The sequence below is a fragment of the Diadema setosum genome, chromosome 18 (genome assembly GCF_964275005.1).
Source record: "Diadema setosum chromosome 18, eeDiaSeto1, whole genome shotgun sequence".
Taxonomy (NCBI): domain Eukaryota; kingdom Metazoa; phylum Echinodermata; class Echinoidea; order Diadematoida; family Diadematidae; genus Diadema; species Diadema setosum.
Genome location: NC_092702.1, coordinates 15,055,923 through 15,068,710, shown reverse-complemented (window position 1 = coordinate 15,068,710; position 12,788 = coordinate 15,055,923). Strand labels below are relative to the sequence as shown.

Sequence of the window (12,788 nt, the reverse complement as noted above, 5' to 3'; positions counted from 1 at the left end):
TATTTGATATCTCAGCCATTTCTGATTCTGATTCTCATTTTATTTCTGAATTTCTTTTTCATACAAAAATTAAATACAAAGTCAATTGAACAAACAAAATGAGCACAGTATAAATTGAATTTGACAGTTAAAACAAATAAATGATTTATTATTCAAAATTATATTCAACTTTTTTCCCCTGACACAATGCAAATTTCAAAACTAACTTCCATCAGACACTTTGAATTCATTCTAGAATTCTATGTATTGTATGTATGCGTGTGTGTATGAAAATACGCACATAGTATTATTTTGTTTTGTATACATGGGGTAGGTTGATAGATTTAAAAAAATGATGAATTTCGTTCGATGAATTTAGTAATGAGGTTTTAGTATACTGCAGATTTTTGTGAAATGTTGAGTTCTCAAGTGAGCGGTTGTGTAGTGAAGTAGATTTATTGATTATTTTGATCAAGTTCATCAAGATAGCTTTTTCTGAGACTTATATAGAATTTCATATCACTTTTGCATACATGGTATGATTTGCAAAAAAAAAAAAAATGTATATTTAAAAAAGAGAGAGAATCTGATTCAGCACACAAGTGAGAAGAATACAACTGCTAATTTTTGTTCATTTTAATTTCACTGTGAAAATCAGTACATTGAATGAAATTCAAATAAAGAATATCATTAAAAAAGTGTGTGTGTGTGTGTGTGTGTGTGTGTGTGTGTGTGTGTGCGTGTGTGTGTGATATGAAGTCATGCATTAACTCTTTGAATCCTTTCATCCACTCAGACATAGGAACGCAGGACGTAACTATGACCACGCGCACGAATCTCTATAAGCACGATGAAGAAGATAATCGCTAACAGATGGCGCTCTTTCGTTTCATTTCGACGAAATAGCGCTTTATAATTTTCTTCCTGTACATTTTGTTTATCTGAGTCTACATTTGCCTTTTCTTTCGAAACGCAAAGAGCACCATTATGGTTTTGCTGAGGACAGAAACGAAATGTTCCGCGATGATTATGATTTTGACGAGTTCTGTCTTTAAAAGAATTGTCCAGTATGTGTTTAAAAAACTAGAACGATAGGATATAAACTAAAAGTCATAAACAGAAAATAACTATACCGGTACATAAGTCAAGACGTTCGATTTGATACTCTTAATGTCCTCTGGATACTTTATAATCATTGGAATATCAAAGCCCAATATGCAACAGGAACAAAGAGTTTCCTGCAACTGATTGACAAATTGCCCTACATCGACGTAAATAAGCACTGAATTGATCAGTGTTTTAGTAGTAGCCATGATAAAAAATCATGGGCGTACATACTAGAGCAGGATTCGAACCTACGACCTCCTGATAACCGGACAGGCGTCATCTCCACTAGACCACCGAGCTTTCATGAATTTGAATAAAGAGTTTCCTAATTATACAATTATTGTACATTTAACTATCGAATTTGCATGGAACAAAGAATAAAATTATGCTTACGAAGTTTGACGGTAAAAGTGTATGTGTTAAGAATTCAAATTATTTGCAAATAAGTGTACACTCACTAACCGTCTCTAAATGTGTTTCTTGCCATGTTTTCGGCATCATGGATAAAGTATCTTTGATAGTGCAATGGACTTGCCAGATTTAATATAACGTTTACAAATTCAACTGAAAGACGGCGCTATAAAAATTCCTTAACTGTGATTGGCTCTATTACCATGGATCAAAATAATGACGTAATTTCCTGTTGGTACATCGCTTCTGCAAACGGTTACATCCCCGTATAATTTATAGTATGGAAAGAAGTTAGGACATTAGTTTAGTATGGACATCTTTTTCCACCCACAAGGCCGACTTGCTTACATCATCTGCCATCATTACTGGTTTTAGTAATGACTTTTTTTTTTCAGAGTGACTGAACCAAAGCTTTTTAGGTGCTTTTCAAGAGAAAGCTGATCTCGCAATATAGATCATGGTCAGAAGTTGCGGTCACAACAAAATCATCAACGTCTCCATCGACCATAAATTTTGAGCTAATTTCGATCTCCCGAATTATGAAGATGAAAATGGTGCAACATAATATTTGTCTCTTCTTACAGCTCCGTGTCGCTCGAACAGACTGCTGCTTTGAAATGAGAAAGGACGCTACCATACGATGAGAGGAAGTGGTTCAGCTTGTAGGAGACAAGATCCATGGTTTCTGGAATAAGAAAATGACAATTGCATGAAGAGGAGTCGAAGTGCGGGAACCATAAAAGATGACAACTTTTTCGATGTTTAAAGGCGTGAAACAATCCGATATAAATCAGAGATATAGACCTCTTCCCACACCCCTTTTGCAATCAAACGAGCATTGTATACTCTGCTCCCGTGTAATCCAGAATAGAAGCTTTCAATAGTTTGCCATTCAAAAAGTCAATCGATGCAAATTCAATCTTTCCTCTACTACTTGGAAGGTAGTGCCACTTTCTAACAGGTTAAATTTCATGTTGAACACGCCACGGTAACCGACGGTTATGTGGATAATAGTCGCGTCCTCTCAGTGTTGTCAGTGTTCTATATAGAGTCTACAAAGTATAATAAGTATTCAGAAGGTATTTTGCAAGGACATTTTTCTTACTGCAAACTTGTACATTATTACACGTGCCTTCACAGAGCAGATAATATGTTCTGCTATCAGCAATTCCATACAATTGTATATATCATTTTCTCGTCGCTTTCAACGCTCTACACTTCTAATATGGCTAATAGTCTCTGTTGGTTTGATCTTGAATGTATCGATTGATCTAGGCTTTTTGTTTTTAGTTGTCTCGTCTCTTTACTTGTATTTCTGCTTCTTCCCTTTTCCCTTTTCCACTTTTTTTTTCATCCCGCACACATGTAGTTAAGTTTTCACTTTCTTTTTTCCTCCTGTGAGGTGCCCACGTTGTACAAGCATAGTCTTTTGAGTGGGTACCTCCACTTTTTTTCGCAGAATGTATGTCTGTATGAAAAATACCTAACTTTGTAATGATTATTGACAAATGTTATTCTTTGCTATCTATGTATCATTCCTTATCAAACGCATGTCGAATCTATATTTTTTGTACATTCTGTTGAAAGAAGTGAAAATAAAACCTTTGAATTGAATTTTGACATACTTAAATTGCGTATAAGCGTGAGATCATGTTTCAACTTCCGAATTTATAGACAATTTCTAGCCGGGCGAGGATTGGGCTTAGCGTTGTTAGGGCTCTGCAGAAATGATGAGAGTGCGTGGTACAAAATAGTGAATTCAGTATGCTATCCTATAGATTTGTCTGATTTCATTGGGAGGAACCTACTGAAAAGCTTATTATGAGCATGTAAAGAATGACTCTCACGAGAAAAAGGAGGGGGAGATTGAAAGAGAGAAACGTGAACAGGTCGAACATTACTGTAGACGCAAATACAACGCATGTACGCTCATTATAAATTATGAAAGAAATGTATCTATGTACATCTCTGTCTTATATTTCATTTCAGTATGTGTATGCATGCATATAATCGATGTATGAACCTTAGATTCTGTTGCATGTTTTATATTTATTTTGGATAGGAACTTCTCACCATCATCCACCACGTTGTTGTGAAGGAGAAGACTAATGAAGTCGAGACAATGTGCCAGGAGGGTCGCATTTCGACGATGAGTTACCAGTTCGGACCCATTCCAGGCCATAAAGTCCAGGACCGTCGAGTAGTCCGGCTGGCAGGTGAATACGTCTGTCACATCAACTGTACAGTGTGAGAATAATAATCATATAATATACGTGTACTCTAGTGTACGTTAAGTTTCATGTCCAAAGCCAGTGTGATATCGGCGGTCAGTCTACAGTAGAGTCCGACTGACGAAAAGCACAAAATTATTTTAGCTATAGAATTATGTCAACACCAAACGTGGTTTATAATCAGTTTATCCCGGTATGGTATTGAATGAGTTAATCCCCTCGCGTGTCAATGCGGAAATCTATAGGGACACTATGGCTTGACGCCACTGGATTTAATGGAGGTTCTAAATGGTGCTCATCAGTTGCGCGTGCATGTGCAGACTTTGTGGACGAAACCGTAGTCTTCACACACATTTAGACGTAATGAATTTGATTTTCCAATACAGTGGATATATTTAGCTCAACTACGAGTAACTCAAGCAATAGTCATCCTTTCCCCCCAAAAGAATATAACGCATTTCGAATATATATACTATACATCGCAGATGGCGCTGTGTAAGTTATTTTACTTACTAGATTCTTACATAATAGGTGTCTCGACTTAACCCTAAAGGGGCCGGGCTTTTTTGGCTATGCTCAGGCCGGGGGGGGGGGGGGGATGGATTCCGCCCCCCCCCCCCCCCGAGATCTCGGCCATCGGTGGCGCGATCGCGATGAAATTTTGCATGCGTGAGACCTGCGTCATAATCTACAAGATTGTGTCATAAGATTTTTTGAAACAATCAATTTCTAATTTTAATTAATTAATTATGCAAATTAAGCTCAAGATCATATTTTAGCCTAATTAAAAGCAATGAGAGTCTAATTTTTGGTCTGTAAATCTGTTGCAGCATATTTAACGATTGTACATCACAAAAACTTCCAAAATTCATTTCAATTCTTATGTATTTTATTGTTTTCAGAATTTCTTATGTATTTCCTCGTTTTTCAACTTTTGTTTTTTCTTTGTTTTTTCATTGGAAATTGTCACTGACCACTTTTCTACCATAATTAGCACAAAACTAATCAATGAAAGTGATTAATTGTAAAAATAATCAGGTTTTTATGACTTTCACGACAGAGCACTGTTTTCCATAGGAAATGTACACAAAATCACAAAATTGTGCCCGTTTTGGGGCGACATTCCGTTACAAAAATAGGCGTGGCTTCACAAAAGTACGCGCGGACGTCGCAAATTTGGTCTCAAAAGTTGCGCGAGACTTGAACAAACAAAGTCAAGAAGCCTCGCGACGAGACCTTCTCGCGTAACAGAATTATAGCGCGAAACGTCGAGGGGGGGGGGGGGGGCGGATTCCGCCCCCGGCCCTTTTAGGGTTAATAAATCACAACTCAACCACGACTCTGATTATCACATGATAGAAAGAGGGGACGTGTTTTCATTAATGAATCATCTTAAATGTGCAGAATGGATTGAAAAAAAAAGACACCCAAAACATTTGACTACACTTATTTTACAGGTCTCAGAAAGCAAAGCGGTTCAAGAGCTGCACTGGAGTTGTAACTTGCTACATAGTATTATTCGAACAGCCGCTGTCACATTTCTAGGAATGCACACACACACACACACACAATTCCACTTCTGCTGTTGTGCCTTCGGTTTATGCCGCAATCTTTCTGAACAATCTGAAGATTCGTTTTGAACTCCCTTGTAATGTCGAGTAGTCCTATATTTGGCTTGTTTATTCAATAAATGAAATAAAAACATTACCTTACAATAAATACATACACACAAATCGATCCCGTCCACAGTTATGTACACAAATGTAAATGAGAACAGTATGTTGTGAATGTGTTTGAAAGAGTACCCCCCCCCCCAACCAATTTTATCCTTTTTTCCTCGATACCTTCCGCCAAATGAAACTCATATATGGCATTCTCCTCAAGTATAGCTCTTTGTAAATTTCGAAGTCGGGTTAATCATGAAAACATACATGTCTCTCCCTGAAAGAGTGGCTGGTCATTATGTAATGAGACATGAATCAGATGTCTTCATATTTTGTGAGGCGGATCCTGTTTGACGCACATAGTAGGGCCTACATAGTCTCTACTTCAAAATGCAGCTGTTGAGTGGCAGCATCAAACACACGCCGACTGATTAAGGGAATAAGGATTAGGCTTATTATGACTCCATCTCTTGCAACAGTGTCTTATTTGAACCTTCTTGGTTTCAGTATGCACACTACACTGGTGTGTTATGAAGTAAAAGTACATGTATCTATGCTACTGGGTCGTCTTGTGAGTTTTCTAGGAATTTTTCACTATAAAGGTTTATGTATACACACTGATAGTGTTAAAAGGGGTGGTATAGTTTTGGTTGAGATGGAGATTCCGCTTGTAGCTTTATGTGATATAATTTGAAACTAAGATATTACAGAGTATGTAAACTTCTAAGTAGAATTCAAATTTCATTGATGAAAACCGGGTTTGGAATGGCTGAGATATCCTTTAACAAAAATGTCCTTAATAAAAGGTGGGACCCACCTTTTATTTGCACCTCTTTGTTTTGTTTTGTTTTTGTTTTGTTTTGCTTTGTCAACTATTTCAAAACTGATTTTCATAAAATTCTTCTTAGAATTGTATGCTCTTTAACATTTTATACACTGTAAGTGGTTCCTAATTATCTCGCAGAAAGTTCAAATCTGAATCACCATCTCAACCAAAACTATACTATCCCTCTAAAGTTATTTTTTTATAGGTTTGATCCCACGCGATTAGTTTCCAGTTATAGGTCTATATAGAAGCCAGAATACTCACATTCGGGAACCACAACTTTTTGAATTGGTACTTGGTGCTCTTCAACCTCGGCCGAGAAATGTTCGTACTGTAAGTGGATTGTACAGAATGTTATATCACTGTAATAACATGATGTGAAAAAACAAACAAACAAATTCATCCACTATATTCAACAAAGGTTGTTCCTGTTAACGCATTATGCTCACGCAGATACCGTTGAATTTTTGACATGTCTTGTTTTGCGTACGGAAACTGAACATTCCTTAACCGTCTATTATCAGGGTAAATGTTCTTTCACCTATTTTCCTTTAAAATCCAACAGCAGATGTATTTTTGAGCACCTATTTTCTGTTAACAGCCTATCTTTATATTCACCTATTCTGTATCATGCACAATGATGAATCCAAATACCACTGTTAACTCGAACGCCGCTGCTTTTAGCATGCTTTATCCTCAGTCACCTGCTGATATGACACCAGTAATTTCAGAAAACAGCGAAGAGGGCGAAGATTCCGACATCGTCACTTTCTTAAATATGCAGACTTCTGAATTGAGACTAGATTTCGACTGTAACGATGCCGCAGTCCAAAATGTATTCACTCACTATCACACAGAGGATGAACTTCTTTCACTCACTCATAATGACGTAACTCAACTTTTTATTTCACATTTTAATATCAGAAGCTTAAATAAAAACTTTGATCAATTTCTTTCTTTTGTGAGCACGTTGAAAACCGAATATAATATTATCGGGCTCAGTGAAACTTGGTTAAAGGAGACATCACCCTCTTCGCTGCTTACAATAGACGGCTTTAGACTCATAACAAATAATAGAACATGGAAGAAAGGAGGAGGAGTCGGATTTTATGTGTCACAGAATTTAGATTGTGTTTTTTTGGAAAAATATAGCGTGATGTCAGAAGTTTTTGAGAGTGTATTTATTGAGGTCAAAACCTTAAATAAAGGTAATATTATAATTGGGGAGATTTATCGACCACCCAGCTCAAACCCTGCTGAATTTTTAGAGTCATTTTGCGGCCTTATTTCAAGCAGTTATTTTGATAGTAAGACATGTTTTGTCATGGGTGACTTTAACCTCAATCTTTTTAATTACAACGATAATCTTATGTGCGCAGATTTTCTGAACCTTATGTTGTCGAAATCATTCATTCCCCTTACAAGAAAACCGACTCGAATAACCGATGATGTATCTACTCTTATTGATAACATTTTTGTAAATGACTTATTTTCTGACATCACATCTGGCATAATAGTTTCTGACGTTACTGATCATTTTCCAATCTATGCCCTTGTGTCAAATTTTATGACTGCTAATGTTTCTCACACCCACAATCCGGGTATTCGTGTAATGTCTGAATCTAACCTTAATAAACTTAGGGAGAAATTAAGTTCAGAAGATTGGTCCACTGTATACTCTCAAAGCGATACTGATTTAGCATTTGAAAATTTTATGAATATTTTGACCACTAACTATGAATCTAGTGTTCCTCTTCAAAGACCTCACCATTCAAATTATAAAAAAGTACCTCGACAACCATGGGTAACAAAATCTCTACTCAAGTCCATTAACCGCAAGAATAGTCTTTTTCATAAATATCGCAAAGATCCATGCCCTCAAAATAAATCAAGATATACTCGATATCGGAATATATTGACATCCTTAATACGTGTTGCTAAGCGGAATTATTTTTCGCGACAGTTTGTTAAATATAAACACGATGTGAAGAGTACGTGGAAGGTGATTAACGAGACACTCAAATACAAAACCAATACTGATCTTCCCAAATATATTTCGGCGGACGGCCGGCAGATTAACGATCCGGTTAGCATGGCGGAATCTTTTAATAATTATTTCGCAAGTCTTGGTCTACATCTTGCCAGTAAAATCCCGAAATCCCCAACTGAATATCATAGATATTTAGGTAATAGGAATCCTCAATCAATATTTTTTGAACCTATTGTTGAAGAAGAAATTGTTGATATCGTCAAGAATCTAAACGATAAAAAAAGTTCAGGATATGATGGAATTACAAATTTTCTTTTAAAAAATGTTTTGAATCAAATCATTTCTCCTTTAACATACATTTTTAATCAATCTCTAGTTAATGGTAAAGTCCCCAATAAAATGAAAGTTGCAAAAGTTGTCCCTATCTTTAAGAAGGGACAGAAAGATTTGGTGAATAATTACCGACCAATTTCTCTATTGACTTCGATCTCTAAAATCCTTGAAAGGTTAGTTTACACGCGATTATTGAAATTTCTCACAAATCATAATATTTTATCAGATTCTCAGTTTGGTTTCAGAAAACATTATAATACAACCCATGCTTTACTCACTTTTATAGACAAGGTAGCTCATGCTATAGATAATTTTGAGCATACAATTGGAGTTTTTCTTGATTTCTCTAAAGCTTTTGATACGATAGATCACGAACTTTTATTTTCTAAACTGTATCATTATGGAATTCGCGGGCCACCTCTCGAATGGTTTAAGAGTTACTTAACTGATAGAAAGCAATTTGTTAACATTAACGGCTATGATTCGCAGTTAAAACTTATTTCATGTGGAGTCCCACAGGGCTCCCTCTTGGGCCCACTTTTATTTATTTTATACATAAATGACCTTCAAAAATCATCGCCAATTTTATCATTTATTTGTTTTGCTGATGACACAAGTTTGTTTTGTTCTCATCGAGACCCTAATACATTAATTGATATGATGAATACTGAGCTTAGGTCTGTGCAATCCTGGATTTATGCCAACAAATTATCCCTGAATATAGAAAAAACTTATTATATGGTATTCAGTAATTCTTTGAATGTTGTCCCACATGAGATCAAAATAAATGATATATGTTTAACGCAGGTCAATAACGCAAAGTTTTTAGGGCTTTGGATTGACCGAGAATTATCCTGGAAAACTCATATTAATTTTGTAAGTAAAATTTTGTCCAGAAATATTGGAATTTTAAACAAGCTTAAACATTTGTTCCCTGTTTATATTTTGCAGAGTATATATTCTTCTTTAATATCTCCTCACTTTAATTATGGAATTTTGGCGTGGGGAAATGCAATCAATTTACTATTAGATTCCCTTCTTCGTATTCAAAAGCGTGCAATAAGAATTATAAACCACGCCGGATATTTTGCTCATACCAACTGTTTTTTTCGTCAAAACAGAATTCTGAAAATTCCAGACCTATTTCATTATAATCTTGGAATTTTCATGTATAAACTAACAACTAATGAGTTACCATCCGTTTTTATTCACATGTTCAAAAGAAATCGCTCTATTCATTGCTACCCCACTCGTCAGAGTCACGCTTATCACCTTCCCCGTACTCGCACTATTTTTGCAAAGAAAACAATTATGTTTACTGGACCCAGATACTGGAATGACCTCCCTCAAGATATTACTTCTTCCTTATCCTTATTCACCTTCAAACGCAAACTAAAACGGCTATTACTTAGTGGATACACACTACCCGGCTCTTAGCAAAATTTTTTTTTTTAATACCCCCAGTCTTTTGTCTTTGTCTGCAGCTCCAAGTTATTTGACGATACCGTTATAGCACTTTTTGTGTGAGTGTGTGTGTGTAAACACGGCGAAATATGTACAGTCTCGTTTAAGCGATACTAAAGTATTCATGTGGTTCGATAGTTCGTTTTTAATACTGATTTTGCACTGGTACAATTTAAGTTGGTCGAGATAAACATGTCCGTTCTCCGTATAATTTCACGCCTATAAACTCGGGAACCTACAGTTTTTACAAGCATCTTTGCTTTTATGTAGGCCCCATCATATTTCTGACATTTATTTGTGATATCCTCAGATGAAAATGACCATTTATATTTGTGTGTAATGTTTGTTTGTCTTTTTTTTTCTTCAAACATAAGATATGGTTGTATTATTATGTTTTGTACTTTTGTTTTATTGTCAATCATTTTGTAACCCCATCACTGAGAAATGGAAATATGAAATAAACTTGAAACTTGAAACTTGTTAACAACAAAATCTTAACAAATAAAGTTAGCAGGGTATAAGAATAGGGTTTTAAAGCTTGGAATTGGATTTTCGATTTCACTCATAACATTTTAAGAATTGAAGTTAAATTATTGTGAATCAATGGGTATAAATTTTATATCATAATTATATATGGCACAATTTTCTGAAATATGCAACATCAACAAAGAGTTGAAAGAAAGAAAGAAATCACGAAGAAATCTCTTTTAAGCTCGGACGGCCACCTGAAGGCACCCATGTATACACGGATCATACCTCTGAATGAAGAAGTGAAAAAGCCTGATATAGGGGTGAGAAAGTTTCGACGACAGCCACATGCATGAATCCCTGCAGTACGAGCAGCGACTCGGAGATCTCCGCAACCAGCGGCGGCAAGGCTCCGCAGGCCACACAGACCACCGTCGCCATAACAGCAAGGCCAAAGATCGCCTTCATGACCTCAGCGTCTAAAAGTCAGTTCGTAAAAAACGTGTGGTTCATGTGCACATTTTTGCAAAAGTTTAGGCCTACTGTCTTCTGTTCTCCGTTGTTTAGGCATTTCACTCTTTTTCAAAGCGACACGGTGCTTATAAGCCTCCAGGACGTAACTATTTATGAAATTCATGTACAAACAAAGAATGAACTTGCGTAGACTGGGCATATGAAGCATCCATTTCACTACTGTGCATCGAATGCATTAATTATAATATCTATTATCATTGCAAAGTGTGGGCAGAGCTTCTATGAACTCTTTGTTGCTGTCAGGTGGATGAGCTATAGAGCTGGCAATCACCAGTTATAAGGATTACATGAATAATCAATCTCAGTGAATAGTTGATTTATTTCAATCTGTGGATGTTTCTTTTCCTACAGCCTAGCAACAAAATATTTCATTCACCTGTTCCCTCCCATTAAGCTCCATAGGCAGGAATCCGCTCAGCTGTTACTAGGTTGGGCAAGCCTCCGGCATGCTTTGTGGTTGCAGGAGCAACCTTTTTGAACAAAACATGCATAGAATCTGAATATATTGCAGAGCCGATCTATTAAGACAAAACAAAACAAAACCAAAAAAAAAAAAAAAAAGAGAAAAAGCATGCCTGTTATCACAAAAAGACCTTTCTCCGCTCATGCTCAAAGTGGATTTACGAACTTTCTTGGCGCTCCATATGCCGCTGTTGACTTCGATATTGAATTTTCAAGCAGGAGCTTCATTTTGAGAAATACTTGAATGATTAGCAGGCAAAAATTGTACACAAATTCCGTTATGCTAATCAAAAATTGCCAATTATTTCTGAAAGATATAATCAAATTCCTATAGAAATGACAGATTTTATACCCTTTGTATAGAGGATAAAATTAGTGATGAATTTCATTATCTTCAGTGCAGCCTCTTTTATGAACAACAACAGAAATATCTTAAAAGATGTTAATGGATATATCCAAGTACCGTGACGATGGATCAACTAGTCAACTGTGCAAAGAAGACAGTCCTTTCTTATCTAATCAAGTTTTGTTGTTGTAATAATGAAATATGTTTAGATTATCAATTCCGTTCTTCTCTCGGTTACTATAAGCTTTATTTATACAGTTATTATTAGTGTTAATTTGTTTAAATACCTTGTTTTTTTTTGCGTCTTTCTCACTCTTTCCTTTTCCTCTCCACGTCTCCTCTCTCTTCCTCTCGTCATATTTTCCTTCCTTTGTTTTTGTATTCAATATGTTGTATTTCGTATGCATTTTTGTACATTTTTCCTTTTTTTATCATTCGAATTTTACTCTTGTTTTGTTTTATCATGGTTATATTGTATGTTTTGGAAAGTAATTCGTAACTCTGTTGATATTATTGAATTAGTGTGAAATATGCTTTTACTGCACTCCGATACTAAGAATGGGTATATTTGATAAACTTTCAAACTCGAAACTCAAAAGATCGAGAAGATTGACAAAGGCTCGGGAAGTATTTTTAGTTTGATTGGGAAGTTTCGCGGGAAGTTTCGACTTGGCGGTCAACTGGCAAAACTTCGAGATCTTTATGATCGCGATCTTAAACTGTCTTCACGATTTTTTTTTTTTTTTTTTTTTTTTTGCCAGTGTGATCACGGCTATTGATTTGTCATCGTCTGCATGGTGTCTGCATTTGGTCAATTCATGTACCTGCATCCGTTCCTACTGGCAGTGACTGGTATACGTTGTACCAACGGCGTAAATCCGTACTGAGGTGTGTGGGGGGGGGGGGGGGGATGGTCACCATCACCACGATTACAAGCCCATAACCGGACCGGGGGGGGGGGGGGGGAAGAAGC

General features: G+C 36.2%; 1 protein-coding gene across 1 annotated transcript; it reads right to left on the bottom strand.

Annotated features, from left to right (window-relative positions):
* Nucleotides 1-708: 708 nt before the first annotated feature.
* LOC140241678 (sperm-activating peptides-like) lies at nt 709-11,129 on the bottom strand. Its single transcript, XM_072321420.1, has 4 exons — nt 10,762-11,129; nt 6,483-6,549; nt 3,571-3,735; nt 709-2,182 (listed from the first exon to the last, which is right to left on the bottom strand). Exons 1-4 carry the CDS (start codon nt 10,939-10,941, stop codon nt 2,076-2,078), a joined length of 519 nt encoding a protein of 172 aa, XP_072177521.1. The 5' UTR covers nt 10,942-11,129; the 3' UTR covers nt 709-2,075.
* Nucleotides 11,130-12,788: the final 1,659 nt, after the last annotated feature.

What these genes read in the sequence shown, in the direction of transcription:
- LOC140241678 (XM_072321420.1), bottom strand. Translation starts at nt 10,941, where the DNA reads ATGAAGGCGATCTTTGGCCTTGCTGTTATGGCGACGGTGGTCTGTGTG. An exon ending in TTTCACTTCTTCATTCAGAG is followed by an intron (nt 6,550 to 10,761) that starts GTATGATCCGTG and finishes ATCCACTTACAG; the next exon opens with TACGAACATTTCTCGGCCGA. An exon ending in CAACAACGTGGTGGATGATG is followed by an intron (nt 2,183 to 3,570) that starts GTGAGAAGTTCC and finishes TTCTTATTCCAG; the next exon opens with AAACCATGGATCTTGTCTCC.